At 46.8% G+C, this 19575-nt stretch overlaps 1 protein-coding gene across 7 annotated transcripts in view; it reads right to left on the bottom strand.

Moving 5' to 3' along the window:
• The window catches only part of PECAM1 (platelet and endothelial cell adhesion molecule 1), a 96295-nt gene that overhangs the window by 41787 nt on the left and 34933 nt on the right, over positions 1 to 19575 (bottom strand). For 4 of the 7 annotated variants that reach the window (XM_030208421.1, XM_030208420.1, XM_030208423.1 and 1 more), the window contains exons 9-12: positions 18649 to 18756; positions 9976 to 10003; positions 6979 to 7052; positions 6715 to 6774 (exon numbers count right to left, since the gene is read on the bottom strand). In XM_030208421.1, coding sequence (XP_030064281.1) covers positions 6715 to 6774; positions 6979 to 7052; positions 9976 to 10003; positions 18649 to 18756 — 270 coding nt within the window. The remainder of the gene's footprint in view (positions 1 to 6714; positions 6775 to 6978; positions 7053 to 9975; positions 10004 to 18648; positions 18757 to 19575) is intronic. The other 3 variants (XM_030208425.1, XM_030208427.1, XM_030208426.1) reach the window with 1 other exon arrangement.

Below are 19575 nucleotides of genomic sequence, written 5' to 3'. Positions count from 1 at the left end.
CAATGAAAATAGTAGATGATGGCAGAAAAAGACCTGCACGGTCCATCCAGTCTGCCCAACAAGATAAACTCATATGTGCTACTTTTTGTGTATATCTTACCTTGATTGTACCTGTCCTTTTCAGGGCACAGACCGTATAAGTCTGCCCCGCACTAGCCCCGCCTCCCAACCACCAGCCCCGCCTCCCACCACCGGCTCTGGCACAGACCGTATAAGTCTGCCCAGCACTATCCCCGCCTCCCAACCACCAGCCCCGCCTCCCACCACCGGCTCTGGTACAGACCGTATAAGTCTGCTCAGCACTATCCCCGCCTCCCAACCACCAGCCCCGCCTCCCACCACCGGCTCTGGCACAGACCGTATAAGTCTGCCCAGCACTATCCCCGCCTCCCAACCACCAGCCCCACCTTCCACCACCGGCTCTGCCACCCAATCATATATGATAACCCATACATGTATATGTTACAGATTTCTTATATATGTATGGGTTATCACATATGAAATACAGTCTAAATCTATCTTCAAACAGTCTTCATAATCATTTTGTGGGTAATTATTATTCCCAATAAAACCCCTTTTGAAATGAAATACTACTACTAATCATTTCTATAGCGCTACAAGACGTACGCAGCTCTATACACATAATATAAAGGTACTTTCTCTGTCCCTAGTGGGCTCACTATCTAAGTTTTTTGTACCTTTGGCAATGGAGGGTTAAGTGACTTGCCCAAGGTTATAAGGAGCTGCTGTGGGAATCAAACCCAGGTTGCCAGGATCAAAGCCCACTGCAATAACCATTAGGCTACCGCTCCACTGAAAATGAGACAATAGATGCTTCTCCCTTCTGCAGCTTAAGTGTAACCAAAATTCTGAATGCACGCATAGCGAAGGATTTCAAGCCAAGTCTCTAGCGTCTCTTGTCTCCTTTTCACCGTAATTTCATATTGACTAAAGCTCTGGACTCCTGATGAAGGCATAGGCTGAAACTCGGACCGTGTTGAGTCTCCCTTCAAGTGAATCCTGCTGGTTTTTGGCTTTTGTGGAATTGTTTGGTTTTCCTTTTTTTGTTGGACACATAGAGGGGCATAATCAAAAGGGGCACCCAAGTTTTCCCGAGGACGTCCTCGCAGGACATCCCGGCGAAGGGGCGGGGAAACCCGTATTATCGAAACAAGATGGGCGTACATCTTTCATTTCGATAATACGGTCGGGGACGCCCAAATCTGGAAATTTAGGTCGACCTTAGAGATGGTCGTCCATAGAGATGGTCGTCCCCGATTTTCGGCCATAATGGAAACCGAGGACGCCCATCTCAGAAACGACCAAATCCAAGCCCTTTGGTCGTGGGAGGAGCCAGCATTTGTAGTGCACTGGTCCCCCTGACATGCCAAGACACCAACCGGGCACCCTAGGGGGCACTGCAGTGGACTTCACAAATTGCTCCCAGGTGCATAGCTCCCTTACCTTGTGTGCTGAGCCCCCCAACCCCCCCTCCCAAAACCCACTCCCCACAACTGTACACCACTACCATAGTCCTTATGGGTGAAGGGGGGCACCTACATGTGGGTACAGTGGGTTTCTGGTGGGTTTTGAAGGGCTCACATTTACCACCACAAGTGTAACAGGTAGGGGGGGTGGGCCTGGGTCCACCTGCCTGAAGTGCACTGCACCCACTAAAACTGCTCCAGGGACCTGCATACTGCTGTCATGGAGCTGGGTATGATATTTGAGGCTGGAATAGAAACTGGAAAAAATATTTAAAACATTTTTTGAGGGTGGGAGGGGGTTAGTGACCACTGGGGGAGTAAGGGGAGGTCATCCCAGATTCCCTCCAGTGGTCATCTGGTCAGTTTGGGCACCTTTTTGTGCCTTGGTCATAAGAAAAACTGGACCAGGTAAAGTCGTCAAAGTGTTCGTCAGGGACGCCTTTCTTTTTTCCATTATCGGTCGAGGACGCCCATATTTAGGCATGCCCCAGTCCCGCCTTCACTACACCTCTGTCACGCCCCCATGAACTCTAGTCGTCCCCGCGACGGAAAGCAGTTGAGGACGCCCCAAATCGGCTTTCGATTATGCTGATTTGGGCGACCCTGTGAGAAGGACGCCCATCTTGCGATTTGTGTCGAAAGACAGGTGCCCTTCTCTTTCGAAAATAAGCCTGCAAGTCACAATAAATAGAGGCCAAAATATTAAGAAAGGTGATACAAACAAGTAAACTAAAACTCAAGAATGTAATAGTTGAGTATTGTGCTAAAGAACCAGATGTATCCATTTCACTGCAGTCACAGGAAGTCTCCAAGAAATGACCTCATCTGAGATGTTTCCTATGAGTACAATGAATGGATACACCTGTACTTGCTTCTGCATGACAACATGTGATAGTTACAGTCTTGAGGATATGGAAGCATTTCCATGTTTGTTCTCTCTTTTTTTTTTTACGGTTGGGGAGCAGGGTTTTTTTTTTTTTAATAGGGCGTCGGCCAGCTTGCACCTGTCGATACACACACACAGTGGAGGAGTTGCCTAGTGATTAGGGTGGTGGACTCTGGTCCTGAGGAACTGAGTTCGATTCCCACTTCAGGCACAGGCAGCTCCTTGTGACTCTGGGCAAGTCACTTAACCCTCCATTGCCCCATGTAAGCCGCATTGAGCCTGCCATGAGTGGGAAAGCACAGGGTACAAATGTAACAAAAATAAAATAGATACTAATGGAGATTCTACATGGAATGTTGCTACTATTGGAGATTCTACATGGAATGTTGCTATTCCACTAGCAACATTCCATGTAGAAGGCTGCGCAGGCTTCTGTTTCTGTGAGTCTGACGTCCTGCACGTATGTGCAGGACGTCAGACTCACAGAAGCAGAAGCCTGCGCGGCCACATTGGTGATCTGCAAGGGCCGACTTCTAGTGGAATAGCAACATTCCATGTAGAATCTCAAATAGTAGCAACAGTGGAGGAGTGGCCTAGTGGTTAGGTTGGTGGACTTTGGTCCTGAGGAACTGAGTTTGATTCCCACTTCAGGCACAGGCAGCTCCTTGTGACTCTGGGCAAGTCACTTAACCCTCCATTGCCCCATGTAAGCCGCATTGAGCCTGCCATAAGTGGGAAAGCGCAGGGTACAAATGTAACAAAAATAAAATAGATACTATTGGAGATTCTACATGGAATGTTGCTACTATTGGAGTTTCTACATGGAATGTTGCTATTCTACTAGCAACATTCCATGTAGAAGGCTGCGCAGGCTTCTGTTTCTGCGAGTCTGACGTCCTGCACGTATGTGCAGGACGTCAGTCTCACAGAAGCAGAAGCCTGCGCGGCCACATTGGTGTGACTCTGGGCAAGTCACTTAACCCTCCATTGCCCCATGTAAGCCGCATTGAGCCTGCCATGAGTGGGAAAGCGCGGGGTACAAATGTAACAAAAACAAAAAATAAATTGCTGGTAAATAATTTGTATGGATTTAAAAACGTTTGGACTTGAGTAATTATGACAATTTTCAAAGTGATTTATGTCAGTAAAAAGTGTTTTCCTGGCACTCTTTGGCTCTCTGAAGACTACCCTCCCTCAATACGGCAAAACTCTCCTTGGGCTTCGTTCTGTTTCTGTGAGTCTGATGTCAGAAACAGTCAGAACGAAGCCTTGCGCGGGAAGAAGAGGACCTCGGCTGGCGGGGGTTGGGGTCCACCGCCAGCAAAGGTAGGGACGGCAGCGATGGCGGGTTGGCGGCGGGAGGGGGGGTCGAGAGGGTCATCGGCGGGGGGTCCAGGGCCAAATCTACAGGGGCCCAGGCCCCCGTGGCCCCACGTAGCCACGCCACTACTGCAGAGCTTGCCTGTCCCTCACTAGTGCCGCTCAGCTTAGAGGGAACAGTGGTTATGGTGTACCATCTCTGCAGTCTACCCAGGCCCTGCAGATTCCAGTGGACCTGTAGTCGAAACCCAGATCCTCCACTCTATATAGTATCAGGTGCTGCAGCCTGAACTGCATGTTTGGCTTATACCAGCATTTTTTACAAAAAAATTAAAACTTGCCCCTTGTTTTCTCACAATATGTCCCTTCTCAAAAGTTTATTGATTGAACAAATACAAAATAAAAGAAGTTGATATACAATCAACTATTGATTGTGCTAAATAGTATGGGGCCGATATTCAGACTGCGGGAGATAGCTTGGCTAACTTCCGCGGTCAGCGCTAAACCCGGATATTCATAAAAACAAGAATAGTCTTACTGGGTCAGACCAATAGTCCATCTAGCCCAGTATCCTGTCTCCAAAGGTGGCCAATCCAGGTTACAAGTACTTGGCAGATACCCAAAAAGTGGCAGCATTCCATGTAGAATCCCAAAGAATAGCAAGATTCCATTCAGAATCCCAAAGAGTAGCAACATTCCATGTAGAACCGCAAAGAATAGCAAGATTCTGGAATCCTAAAGAGTGACAAGATTCCATGCAGAACCCCCAAAGAACAGTAAGATTCTGGAATCCTAAAGAGTGACAAGATTCCATGCAGAATCTCAGAGTAGCAACATTCCATACTACAAATCCCAGGGCAAGCAGTAGCTTCCTTATGCTTGGCTCAATAGCAAACTATGGACTTTTTTTCCAGGAACTTGTCCAAACCTTTTTTTAACCTAGATATGCTAACCACTGTTACTACATCCTCCAGCAAAGAGTTCCAGAGCTTAACTATTTGTTGAGTGAAAAAATATCCGATCCATTTTTCAGCGCGCCTGTAAAAAAAAGGCCTTTTTATTATTTTGCCGAAAATGGACGTGCGGCAAAATCAAAATTGCCGTGCGTCCATTTTGGGTCTGCGAGCTTACCGCCAGCCATGGACCTAGCAGTAAAGTCTCACGCGGTAACCGGGCAGTAATGACCCACGCACGTCAAATGCCACTTGGCGTGCGTCCGAAACGTGTGTCCGAAACTAAAAATGATTTTTTGGCTGAGCGTATCGGACACACACCAAAAATAAAATTACCGCACGAGCCATGCAGTAACTCCATTTTGGAATGCATTGGCCGCGTGCAGACGCTTACGCAGCTTAGTAAAAGGGCCTCCTAGTCTTTGTAGTTTTTGAAAGAGTAAAAAAAATCGAATCAATTCTACTCGTTCTATACCACTCAGGATTTTGTAGACATGCCGAGCCATTTCCGGTGACCGGCATTGAATATCTGCTTTATTTTTTAGCCGGTTTGAACATAAACGCCTAAGTCAAATATAGCCACTAAAGGGGGGGGGGGTTAAAAATTGACGGATAGCCAGTTATATCACCCAATATAAGTGGCTATCTACTAGCCACTAAACAGCAATATTCAGTGGGAGATAGCCAGCTATCCCCACTGAATATCACCGGATAGCCGGTTAGGAGGCATTTAAATACTTTTGAATATCAGGGGGTTATATTTCATAGTCAATAATGGGGCAGTTCTATAAATAGGCATCCAGAGGGTGCCTGGTAGGATCCCATTCTATAAAATAACATAGGTTCCTATTTTCCTTTATAGAATATTTATTTATTTATTTATTTTGTAGCATTTGTATCCCACATTTTCCCACCGATCTGCAGGCTCAGTGTGGCTTACATTTGCCGTAATGGCGGTTGCCATTTCCGGGTAACAGAGTTAAAAAGTCGTTGCATTAAGGTGCATACATACATGGTAAATAAGCAGTGGCATAGCCACAGGTGGGCTTGGGTGGGCCAGGGCCCACCCATTTATGGCTCAGGCCCACCCAACAGTAGCACATGTTTAGTGGTAACTGGTGGGAATCCCAAGCTCCGCCAGCTGAAGAGTTTCCCCTGATGGTAACGAAAACGCTGCTCTCCATGACACCGGCACCTGCGCATGCTCAGTTTTCAGTGCATGCCTGCTGCCAGCTGAGATCATTTTTTTTTGGGGGGGGGGGATGGAGAACACTTGGTGCCCACCCAATTCTTGCCTAGGCCCACCCAAAATCTGTTGTCTGGCTACGCCCCTGTAAAGAAGAGCACATTGTGGTATTGTATGTTGATTCCCGCGTGATAGATAGGATTGTAACATACATTAGGTCATCGACTGTAGAGAAACCATATTCAACATAAGGGTTAAAGTGAAAGAGGTTAGTCAGTCAAGTGATAAGAGTTCGATTTTTCTAGTTCATGTGTAGTCTCATTATTTAGTTTTGAGGATGAAAGTTATTGGTCTGCCTTCTTGAATAGATCAGTTTTCAGTAGCCTTCGGAAGATAGTTAAATCTTGCGTTGTTTTTATGGCCTTCGGTAATGCGTTCCATAGTTGCGTGCAAATGTAGGAGAAACTGGTTGCGTATGTGGATTTATATTGTAGTCCTTTACAGTTGGGGTAGTGGTGATTGAGGAATGAGCGTGCTGACCTTTTTGCGTTTCTAGTAGGCAAGTCTATAAGATCTGACATGAAGGCCGGTGCTTCCCCGTGAATGATTTTGTGGACCAGGGTGCAAACTTTGAACGCAATACGTTCTTTTAATGGGAGCCAGTGCAGTTTTTCTCTTATGGGTTTGGCGCTTTCGTATTTCGCTTTTCCAAATATGTAATGATGAAAATACACACCTATAATTTAGCTTTGACCACTTACACCAGCCGTAGACCCGGACCGGCCAACGTTCAGCGCTATTTAACCAGCCAGGAACGGCTCCTACATTGCTTAATAGCAAAAAAATCTACGCATCAGCAAGTTAAATAATGCTATTCATTACCTTCCTTCTCTTCTTCTGGCCTTACAGTGTGATTCTCACCATCTTCATTAAACCCTGGTGCTAAAATTGAACATTGAAGCACAGAATGAGCAACCAATTCAACTCTCATGGAATTAAAATGAAAAGAGGGATGAACTCAGGTCTTACTCATTTATTTTGTTAATCTACTGGCACCTCGATAACTTTCTCCCTAAACGGGGAGAAATGTGTTCTTCCTCTAGTGGGAAACAAGAGCCTGCAAATGAAAACAGAAAGGTGACTTACGACAGTGTGATTCAGTTTCATTGTTCTGTCCCGGCAGTGGCTTCTCATTGTGTGAATTCGTCACCGTTACAGGTCTAGAATTAAAACAAACACAGAAATGCTCAAATGCTGGAGCTTAAATTAATATGGAGAAGCAGCAGCACTCTCCATAAGGCAGGGGCGTAGCCAGACTTCGGTGGGAGGGGGGTCCAGAGCCCGAGGTGAGGGGGCACATTTTAGCTCCCCCCCGCCATTGCCGACCCCCCCCCCCATTGCTGACCCGCTACCACCTTTCACGACCTCCCACCCTCTCGAACCCCCAACTCCCGCTGCGAACCCTCCCCCGCCGCCGCCTACCTTTGCTTTTGCTGGCGGGGGACCCCAATCCCCGCCAGCCGACGTCCTCTTCGTCCTGCAGTCAGTGCAAAAAAGTCTTTGTTCTGTTGCATGCTGACGTCCTGCACGTTGTACGTGCAGGACGTCAGACTCAGAGAACAGAACAGAACCGTTCTCTGAGTCTGACGTCAGCATTCAACAGAACGAAGACTTTTTTGCACTGACTGCAGGACGAAGAGGACGTCGGCTGGCGGGGATTGGGGTCCCCCGCCAGTAAAAGCAAAGGTAGGCGGGGGCGGGGGAGGATTTGTGGGGGGGGGGGTCAAGAGGGTCATCGGGAGGGGGGTCCAGGACGAAATCTACGGGGGCTTAGGCCCCCTCAGGCCCCACATAGCTACGCCACTGCCATAAGGTAGCGGTGCCCAACAGGGGGGTAATTCTGTACAGGTAGACTGACGTTAGGTGCCCCAACTGTATACGCTAAGCACAATTTCTATAACAACAATGCAGTGGAGGAGTAGCCCAATGGTCACCACAGTGGGCTGAGAACCCAGCAAGTGGAGTTTAATTCCCACTGTGGCTCCTTGTGACCCTAGGCAAATCACCTAACCCTCCACTAACCCATCTACAAAAATTTAGATTATGAACCCACTAAGCAGGGGCGTAGCCAGACCTCGGCGGGAGGGGGAGCCAGAGCCCGAGGTGGGGGGGGGACACTGTTTAGCTGCCTCCCTCGCTGCCAACCCCCCCCCCCCACCACCACCACCACTTTGGACCCTTTCGAGAAAAAGCGGCTCACCGAGGGTAACCAATTAATCCGAGAGCCCTGTTAAAGCAATTCTTATTAAATTTCTCTGAGTCGTCTGCCACATCCAGTGTTTTTGACAAGTATTTCTGGCCACATCTACAAATGGGAATTAGCTCAAACAAAGCTTCCCTTAAAACAGAAAAGTCAATTAACTTGTTCCATGCTGGACGGTATCAGGGATTCTAGAGATAATGTAAACACTATCTGTAATTCTTCTATAAGTCAGTGTACATAATCTAACTTGTTAAACTGTTATTAAGTCACTGGTACTTAATTTCCTTTCTTTTTGTTATTTCAAAATTAATAAAAATGATTGAACACACAAAAAAGGATTATTCCTGCCCTGAAGAGGCTACTAATCCACCAGGGCTTGGAAGGTAGGCCCAGGGAGGGCCTATGAGTGGGGGGAGAGCAGAATTGGTGGGCAGCCTGGGGGGGGGGGGAGGGTTTCTGCCAGGAAGTCAGACTTTCTGCAGGGGTGGGCGATGGTTTCGGCTTACACAGAGAGGGCGGCACAGAGCGGTTGCAGGGGCAGGGAGTTTTGGTGTCAGCTGAAAATGCACTTGCACTTTCTGCCGAAAACTGAACCATGGCCAAATTTGGATTTTGGGCCGGTTTTGGGGACTGAAGTCAAAACTGAAATTGAAATTCAGATGGCTTCTAATGACAAGTATAAATGCGCACACCGAAATGCGGCGGTTATGCGTATAACTGACAGCTTAGCACATAACAGCTTGGCATGTCCCTTCCCTGCCCATCATCTCCCACATCTATGCCCCTCTCAAAGTTATGTAACTGCAAATTAGGGACAATTAGTTCCAATTAATTCCTATAATCACCATTTATTTATTTATTTTTGTTACATTTGTACCCCGTGCTTTCCCACTCATGGCAGGCTCAATGCGGCTTACATGGGGCAATGGAGGGTTAAGTGACTTGTCCAGAGTCACAAGGAGCTGCCTGTGCCTGAAGTGGGAATCAAACTCAGTTCCTCAGGACCAAAGTCCACCACCCCAACCACTAGGCCACTCCTCCACTGTTGCTACTATTTGAGATTCTACATGGAATGTTGCTATTCCACTAGCAACATTCCATGTAGAAGTCGGCCCTTGCAGATCACCAATGTGGCCGCGCAGGCTTCTGCTTCTGTGAGTCTGACGTCCTGCACGTACGTGCAGGACGTCAGACTCACAGAAACAGAAGCCTGCGCAGCCTTCTACATGGAATGTTGCTAGTGGAATAGCAACATTCCATGTAGAATCTCCAATAGTATCTATTTTATTTTTGTTACATTTGTACCCCGCGCTTTCCCACTCATGGCAGGCTCAATGCGGCTTACATGGGGCAATGGAGGGTTAAGTGACTTCTAGTAGCGCTATAGAAATGATAAGTAGTAGTAGTAGTAGTAATAAAAGGTACTTAGCCAGCTATCCGGCCATATTTAGCGGGAGATAGCCGGCTGTCTCACTGAATGTTGCCGGTTAGCGGCTAGCCCGGTCACCGGCTATGTCGCACGACACAGCCAGTTAGCACCAACATTCATTGGCTGACCAGTTAAGTTTGGCAGCCATGTTTGGTTGCGGGAATACCAGGCCTACCTAAATAAATATCAGCTTGGTCGGTTAAGTTTGAACTGGCCAAAATAACCCGGATATTCAGTGCTGGTCGCCAGAAACGGTCCGTCATTGAATATCCAATCTCAGCGCCAACTGCAGTAGTTAGCCAGGCTAATCCCACGGTCTGAATATCGAGCCCTATGTGCCGTAAATGTGACTATTAACATGCATTTGTGTAAATTAGTACATTAGGTCCCAAATTTAGCATCAGAATTATGATTTAGTGTTCAGCAATTATATGTTTAAAAAGATCCTTACCCAGACATTTCCACAGTTATCTGCTTGGCTAGAAGGAAAAGAATAAAACACAGTGGGTTAACCTGGTTTCCAAATCAATTCTAAAGTATAATATGTCAAATATTTTGTTCTATGATAGTTTGCGATCCTTCCTTTACAAGAATTCTTTCAACAAAAAGAAAAAAATAGTATTCCTAATGTTTTGGTCACATCTGTCCATCTGCTGTGAGCCACTTGCTGTGAGAAAAGAGCCAGATGGGTTTTGCAGAAATTTTTGATGGGTGACAGGTGCAGAGCAGCGGGACGTCACCTGGCAAATGGTGAGCCGATCCCATCAGCTGTTGCCACATTTTCAGGGGACTTTACTGGTGGCAGCTTGGTTCTGATATGATGCAGCGGTGTGTGTCAGATACTGCCTGGAAGTCTGACTCCTGACACCTGTGGTATTAACACCATACTATGGGATAAACATAAAGGAATCCTCCTCAGAAGGAAGGGATCCCCAGAAGCTTAGCCGGCGGTGGGAGGCGGGGCTGGTGGTTGGGAGGCGGGGATAGTGCTGGGCAGACTTATACGGTCTGTGCCAGAGCCGGTGGTGGGAGGCGGGGTTGGTGGTTGGGAGGCAGGGATAGTGCTGGGTAGACTTATACGGTCTGTGCCAGAGCCGGTGGTGGGAGGCGGGGCTGGTGGGTGGGAGGCGGGGATAGTACTGGGCGGACTTATACGGTCTGTGCCCTGAAAAAGACAGGTACAAATCAAGGTAAGGTATACACAAAAAATGGCACATGTGAGTTTATCTTGGTAGGCCCCAGGAAGGGAGATTCTTATGTTCAGGATAAAGGAGGACATGGGAGCTCTTTCAGTTTTTGGAGGGAGGAGGAGGAGAGCCATGAGACATAGCAAAAACATTTTGGGTGAAAATGCACTGCCTCTGCATGTCATGGGTTCCTTTTATGTCCATTTCCAATGCTCTTCTGCCTCTCCTGGCGCTGCCTTTGTCCCCTCTCCTCTGCTGTGCTTATTCACAGGGTATCATCTGCTCAGCTTTGAAAGCAAACATTACCTTTGCCTCTCTGCTGCCTCCTCCTCATCACCATCCCCATGTTCTATATTCACTGTCTCCTCTGCCCTGCTGTCCCAGTCCCAGTCCCAGTCTTGCCTATCTGCCTGGTCCTCATTCTGCTCGCTGTTCAGTTCCCCCTTGATGCCTCCACCTGTCTCTTCTCGCCATGCCAAAACCTATATCTTCAGCCTAACATAGTAAACATAGTAGATGACGGCAGAAAAAGACCTGCACCGTCCATCCAGGCTGCCCAACAAGATAAACTCATATGTGCTACTTTTTGTGTATACCCTACTTTGATTTGTACCTGTCTTTTTCAGGGCACAGCCCGTATAAGTCTGCCCAGCACTATCCCCGCCTCCCAACCACTAGCCCCACCTCCCACCACCAGTTCTGGCACAGACCGTATAAGTCTGCCCAGCACCATCCCCACCTCCCTACTAGCTCCTTCCCATGTTGTCTCTGCAGTCAAAATGGCTGCCGCAGCTTCCACTGGTAGTCTTGTGAGATTGCCATTGGAGATTGTGCCAGCCATTTTGAGAATGGTGCCAGGACGGGCAGGAATGGGGATTGTTCCTGCCCCGACTAGCCACTAGACCACCAGGACAGTACGGTAGGCCCAGGGGGGCCTATGGGTAGGTCCAGGAGAAGGACTTCTGTCTGGGGGGGGGGGGGGGGGAGAAGAAGTGGAAGCTCCAGACCTTTGGTTTAAGGAGGCAGCAGTGGAAGAGGGAGGAAGTGGGGGGGCTGTTCCTGTTTGGGGCTGGGCTGGTTTAAATTTAGGCTTCAGCTTCAGCTGAAACCAAGCATTGAATTTCAGCCATAGATTTGATTTCAGTTGAAACAAAAAAAAAAAAAAACCCAGTTCGGTCACCTTCCAATGGCAGAAGGCAAGGTAAAGAGTGGTAACTGGAGGCAGGTAGCAGGAAAGACCTTGAACAGGAAAGACAATCACAAAAAGAAGCTTCCTCACTTTCTAAATAAACAAACAAAAAAAAAAAAGCCCTCTTGAAAAGATGAGAAAATAGCAGAGCAGGCCACCGGCGGCGGCTAGAGAAACAGGAAGTTCAGAAGTGAGGAAGTTAGCGAAGTCAGCATGGGCCAGACAGACACAAAGCCACTGTCAATCCAAGATCCCAATTTAGAACAAAGAATACAATACATAAAAATGACAGAAATCTCAATTTTCTATAGGTTTTCTATTTCAGAAAAGAGGTGTCCGAGGCGGGATGTTTACAGTTTACAGCATATTTTATAAAAAGCTCGCGGAACACAGAATCTTGTGTAAAATATATACAAGGCCTGAGGGAGATATAGACTCATTACGGGGGGGGACGGGACACCTCATTTGCATAAGTAAATAGGGGTCAAAAGATATGACTGATGGGCAGACTGGATAGACCATATGGTCTTTATCTGCCATCATTTTCTTAAAAGTGGAGTCAGGTGCAAAAACAGCCTCTCCATGGCTAGGCCTAGCCTATCCTTGTATTTTGTGGCACGTATACAAGGAAAATCCATTTGAAAAAGAAAAGCCAATATCTGGATAAGCCATATGGTCTTTGCCTACATTTTTCTCTGTTCCTATGTAAATAAAGAATAATTTCACTTGGGGCTATCTATATGAAACTGCCGACACATATATGTAAGCGACAGAGGGCTCCTTTTACTAAGCAGTGGTAAGCCACTCGCTATACCGCCGCAACAGCCTGGCAGTTCTTCCCACTCCTAGCGTGCTGTCATTCCCGGTGCGTACCTGGAGGTAATTGGGCAGTGCCACGTGCTGCCCAGTTACCGCCAGGTTAATGTGGGAGCCCTTACCACCACCTCAATGGGTGGTAGCTATGTGGGGCCATGGGGGCATGGGCCCCTGTAGATTTGGCCCTGGCCCCCCCACCGCCAACCCCCCCCGCCGCCAAACCTACTGCCGCCAACCCTCCCCCGCCGCCGTCAGGTACCTTTGCTTGCGGGGGTCCCCAATCCCCGCCAGCCGAAGTCCTCTTCTCTGGCGCGGCCGCGTTGCTGATCTGCAAGGCAGGCTTCTGTTTCTGTGAGTCTGATGTCCTGCACGTACCTGACGGCGGGAGAGGGTTGGCAGCAGCGGGAAGAGGGGTCGAAAGGGTTGGTGCTGGGGGTGGGTCAAAATTGGTGGTGGCGGCGGGGAGGTAAAAAATGGAAGGGGGGTTAAAAATGGCAGGGGGGATTGGCGGCACTGGGGGGGGGCTAAAATGTGCCCCCTCACCTCGGGCTCTGGACCCCCCCTCCCTGACGAAGTCTGGCTACGCCCCTGGGTGGCGGTAAGGGCTCCTCCCCAAAATGGCTGCATGGCAAGTACTTTACTTGCAGCACGTCCATTTCCTGTAGGAAAGTGCGACTCGGCGGCCTGGGCACGCGTGTAAAACACGCGCCAATGGCAGCACCGGCCCCCTTTTGCCGCAGCTTGGTAAAAGGGGCCCAGAGTTTGCAAAAGTGCACAGTAAGTTACTGAGCTCCAAAACTGTAATGTTTTGCTGTTTGAGATGTTTTGAAAACCAGAGATAAGGGACGTCAAGTTCCCCCTCCAAACCCCGCTTCAAAATGAGCAGTTAGCCGACAGTTAAAGGTGCCTGGGAGGAAGTGTTAATGCCAAGGGAATTTTTTGCATGTACATTTCTGTTGCAAAATCAGACGTACATGTAAAGTTCAAGGTCCAGCCGAACCATTCCAAATGAAAGCAGAACCTCTTCTACCTCTTTGTCTTTGCCAGTGGGTCCCAAACCCGGTCCTGGAAGCACCCCAGCCAGTCAGGTTTTCAGGAGATCCGCAATCAATATTCTTGAGAGACATCTGTCTCCACTGCCTCCACTGCATGCAAATCTCTCTCATAGTAACATAGTAGATGATGGCAGAAAAAGACATGCACGGTCCATCCAGTCTGCCCAACAAGATAAACTCATGTGTATACCTTACCTTGATTTGTACCTGTCTTTTTCAGGGCACAGACCGTATAAGTCTGCCCAGTACTATCCCCGCCTCCCAACCACCAGCCCCGCCTCCCACCACCGGCTCTGGCCAAGACCATATAAGTCTGCCCAGCACTATCCCCGCCTCCCACCCACCAGCCCCGGCACAGACCGTATAAGTTTGCCCAGCACTAGCCCCACCTCCCAACCACCGGCTCTGCCACCCATTCTAGGCTAAGCTCCTGAGGATCCCTTCCTTCTGGTATATCTAAGCATAGATACGTCTATATTGCAAAAATAGCCTCTTCCTCACAGGTCCCAATTTTTATACCAAACTTTACTTTTGCAATTGTCTTTCAAACTTCCAGTGTAGAAAAAGCATCTTCAAGTGTAATGTCATACTACTTAACTTATAAAATGTTGCACAGATGACTAAAGGAAGACTGGACATGCTGCTGACATGGTCAAGTTTTGCATCCTTCCTCAGGGTAGCAATCTGAGAATCATATGTATATGCTTCGTATCAGCAGTCAATATTTTGCAGGCATCGCTCCTGCCTCATAAGTACATAAGTACATAAGTAGTGCCATACTGGGAAAGACCAAAGGTCCATCTAGCCCAGCATCCTGTCACCGACAGTGGCCAATCCAGGTCAAGGGCACCTGGCACGCTCCCCAAACGTAAAAACATTCCAGACAAGTTGTACCTAAAAATGAGGAATTTTTCCAGTCCATTTAATAGCGGTCTATGGACTTGTCCTTTAGGAATCTATCTAACCCCTTTTTAAACTCCGTCAAGCTAACCGCCCGTACCACGTTCTCCGGCAATGAATTCCAGAGTCTAATTACACGTTGGGTGAAGAAACATTTTCTCCGATTCGTTTTAAATTTACCACACTGTAGCTTCAACTCATGCCCTCTAGTCCTAGTATTTTTGGATAGCGTGAACAGTCGCTTCACATCCACCCGATCCATTCGAGGTATGAGGTCAGGAGGGCCCAACTAGAATATCAGGGAATTTGTATGGCAGAGAAGGAGCATGAATATTCATTGTGGATCTCCTGAAAACCTGACTGGCTGGGGTGCCGCCATGACCAGGTTTGGGAACCACTGGTCTATGCTGATTTCCACTTGTAAATGCTTTTTTTTTTTTTTACACACGCACTCCTTCTCAAATTGGCTTCTTGTTAAACATTTATTTATTTATTTGCATTTGTATCCCACATTTTCCCACCTATTTGCGGGCTCAGTGTGGCTTACAATACTTTGAGAATGATGGAAGTACAATTGGTTACAGTACGATTATGGATTACGTTATGATGAGTTATAGAAGACAGAGTAAATACAGGATATCATTTGGGAATAGAGCATCAGAAGATAACAGTGGTGAGTTGAGAGGCGGACAAACAATATCGAGGGAACATAAAGGTCTAACATTCTTATTTGTGGGTAGGGTTTTAAGGGTGGTGAGGATACGGGAGAAGAGACTTCAGGATAGAGTGTTTTGGTGCGTATCTATTGGTTTGTATGGACTTCATGTGTTTTGATCCTTGCCGTAGATTTTCTCAAAGAGATAGGTTTTCAGTAGTTTGCGGAAGTCGGTCAGTTTATAGATCGTTTTCAGATTGCGTGGTAGTGTATTCCAGACTTGTGTGCTCATGTATGCGAAGGTCGATCCGTGCAATGCTTTGTATTTTATTCCTTTGCACTTAGGGAAATGGAGATTGAGGAAGGTTCGGGAAGATCTTTTAGTGTTTCTGGGTGGTAGGTCTATTAAATCAGACATGTATGCAGGGGCTTCCCCGTGAATGATTTTATGGACTAAAGTGCATACTTTGAAAGTGATGCGTTCCTTGAGTGGTAGCCAGTGTAGTTTCTCCCGTAAGGGTTTTGCACTTTCGTATTTTGGTTTTCAGAAGATGAGTCTGGCTGCTGTATTCTGGGCTGTTTGAAGTTTCCTCAGTATTTGTTCCTTGCATCCTGCGTATAATGAGTTGCAATAATCCAAGTGACTGAGTACGAGTGATTGCACTAGACTGCGGAAGACAGATCTAGGAAAGAATGGTCTAATTCTTTTCAGTTTCCACATGGAGTAGAACATTTTTTTTGTTGTGTTGTTCGCATGAGTCTCGAGTGTTAGGTGGCGGTCAATAGTGACTCCAAGGATTTTTAATGTTTCTGAGATTGGCAGATTTAGTTTAGGTGTGTTAATGGCAGTAAACTTATTCGTGTTGTATTGGGAGGTCAGTATGAGGCATTGAGTTTTTTCTGCGTTCAGTTTCAGTCGGAATGCATCTGCCCAGGTGTTCATGATGTGTAGACTTTGGTTGATTTCGTTAGAGAGTTCATTAATGTCTTTTGTGAATGGAATGTATATCGTTACATCATTGGCATATATGTATGGGTTAAGGTTCTGCCCCTGTAAAAAAAAGAATGCAGTGCATATTCCTAGGACCACCTTGGCATGCATATTTCCTACTTGTTCAATTGTCTTTTGTTTAGAATTTTGGCAGGTCTTCTGCCATCATATTTCATTCTGTTAGGATGATATGGGAAGGAAGCAGGTGACAGAAAACATCTGTCTGTTACCAAGAAAGGGATCTGGGTGTCGTCGTTGATAATACACTGAAACCTTCTGCTCAGTGTGCTGCTGCGGCTAGGAAAGCGAATAGAATGTTGGGTATCATTAGGAAAGGTATGGAAAACAGGTGTGAGGATGTTATAATGCCGTTGTATCGCTCCATGGTGCGACCGCACCTTGAGCATTGTGTTCAATTCTGGTCGCCGCATCTCAAGAAAGATATAGTAGAATTGGAAAAGGTGCAGCGAAGGGCGACTAAAATGATAGCGGGGATGGGACGACTTCCCTATGAAGAAAGACTAAGGAGGCTAGGGCTTTTCAGCTTGGAGAAGAGACGGCTGAGGGGAGACATGATAGAGGTATATAAAATAATGAGTGGAGTGGAACAGGTGGATGTGAAGCGTCTGTTCACGCTTTCCAAAAATACTAGGACTAGGGGGCATGTGATGAAACTACAGTGTAGTAAATTTAAAACAAATCGGAGAAAATATTTTCTTTACCCAATGCATAATTAAACTCTGGAATTCATTGCTGGAGAACGTGGTGAAGGCGGTTAGCTTAGTAGAGTTTAAAAAGGGGTTAGACAGTTTCCTAAAGGACAAGTCCATAAACCACTACTAAATGGACTTGGAAAAATCCACAATTCCAGGAATAACATGTATAGAATGTTTGTACGTTTGGGAAGCTCGCCAGGTGCCCTTGGCCTGGATTGGCCGCTGTCGTGGACAGGATGCTGGGCTCGATGGACCCTTGGTCTTTTCCCAGTGCGCCAGTACTTATGTACAACTGGGCAAAAAAAAGCACCTTGTCAAGAATTGCAGGATGCTAGGAATTATTAGGAAAGAGGTGGTAAATAAGACCAAGAATATTATAATGCCTCTGTATCACTCCATGGTGCAACCTCACCTTGGATTACTTACATTTAATTCTGGTCGCCATAGCTCAAAAACGATATAGCGGAATTAGAAAAGGTTCAAAGACAAAATGACAATGGGGATGGAATTCCACTCATATGAGGAAAGTATAAAAAGATTAGGGATCTTCAGCTTGGAAAAGAGACAGCTAAGGGGGGATATGATTAAGGTCTACAAAATCCTGAGTGGTGTAAAAGTACAAAGATCAGGGGACACTCAAAGTTACATGGAAATACTTTTAAAACAAATAGGAGGAAATATTTTTTCTCTCAAAGAATAGTTAAGCTCTGGAACTCATTGCCGGAGGATGTGGTAACAGCAGTTAATGTATCCGAGTTTACAAAAGGTTTGGACAAGTTTCTGGAGGAAAAGTCCATAGTTTGTTATTGAGATAGACATGGGGAAGCCACTGCTTGCCCTGGGATTGGTAGCATGGAATCTTTCTACTCTTTGAGATTCTTAATGGAATCTTGCTACTCTACATGGAATGTTGCTACTCTTTGGAGTTCTACGTGGAATGTTGCTAGTCTTTGGGATTCTGAATGGAATCTTGCTACTCTTTGGGGTTCTACGTGGAATGTTGCTACTAATTCGGTTTCTGCCAGGTACTTGTGACCTGGATTGGCCACTGTTGGAAGCAAGATACTGGACTAGATGGACTGTTGGTCTGACCCAGTGTGGCTGTTCTTATATTAATACCTGGGTGGACCAATGGATTCTAAGGCTGTTAATTATCCAGGCAATATTCAAAGCAATTTAAATCATTTTTGTGGGGCCTATCCACTGAATATTAGCACTGACCGTTAAACTGAAAGCCGGCTATTTTGTGGGCAGTCCGGGGCGGAGTCGGCACTTATGTGGTTAAGTGCCAATATTCATCTCTTAACCACCTAAGTTAAGCAGCCATATCGGACCACATAAAACACAGTTCTATCTTTATGCGGTTTCACTTAGGCAGTTAACGGTTGAATATCGCACTTAACTGCATAAGACATAGCCGGCCGGTACCCGAGCATGACCTGGCATTGAATACCCGGGAATAATGCCTCTGGTGGCTAAAAAAATGTTCACCACTGCCATCTGAATATCGACCCTATGTGTTTCTCATGGCTCAGGTATAATCCTCCCTCACCCCCCTCCCACAATGAGGCTAAAGAAGAAACAAAGCAAAGAGCTGAGAAAAAAAACCTTGTACCCTTTCTCTTCTTCTGCAAATACCACCAGGTCACTGCTGCAGCGACACCAACTGCCATTAGCACAACGAAAACAGCGATGACAGCCTTCTTCCAGGAAGCAAGGATCACTGCAAATTAAGAAACAACAAAAAATTAATATTCAGAGCCTCCCACAAACACATTTATTTATTTATTGCATTTGTATCCCACCTTTTCCCACCTATTTGTAGGCTCAAAGTGGCTTACAGAGTGTGGTTATGACATAATCATTTCCTGTTAACAGGTACATTTCTTATAGTTTGAATGTTGGTAAAAGAAGATAAGCATAATCGTTTCCTGATGCCGAGTACAATTATTACTGTTTGAAGATTGGGTTAGAGGTGAGCTGTGGTCATTGTGTGAGCTGTTGAACTGGTTTGTAGCAGTGGCGTAGCCATAGGTGGGCCTGGGTGGGCCAGGGCCCACCCACTTAGGGTTCAGGCCCACCCAACAGTAGCACACGTTTAGTGGCAGCTGGTGAGGATCCCTATCTCCACCAGCTGAAGACTTCCCCCTGATGGTAATGAAAACGCTACTCTCCTTGATACTGGCACCTGTGCGTGCTCAGTCTTTTGCACATGCCTGCTGCAGACTGCCAAGGTGGAAAGAAGCGCTTTCTTGCCAGCTGAGATATTTTTTTTGGTGGTGGTGCGAGGGTGGGGGGGGGGGGGGGGAACACTTGGTGCCCACCCACTTCATGCCTAGGCCCACCCAAAATCTGTTGTCTGGCTACGCCCCTGGTTTGTAGGCTATGTATTTTCCTTGTAGACCTTTTGGAAGAGATGAGTTTTCAGAGATTTGCGGAAGTTAGTTACTTCGTCAATAGCTTTCAGGTCTGTAGGAAGATCATTCCACCGCTGCCTGCTCAAGTAGGAAAAGGTGGTGGCGTGTGTCAGTTTGTATTTCAG

The sequence above is a fragment of the Microcaecilia unicolor genome, chromosome 6 (assembly GCF_901765095.1).
Source record: "Microcaecilia unicolor chromosome 6, aMicUni1.1, whole genome shotgun sequence".
Classification (NCBI taxonomy): domain Eukaryota; kingdom Metazoa; phylum Chordata; class Amphibia; order Gymnophiona; family Siphonopidae; genus Microcaecilia; species Microcaecilia unicolor.
Note: the sequence above shows the minus strand (reverse complement) of the source record. Positions and strands in the feature narration are given on the sequence as shown.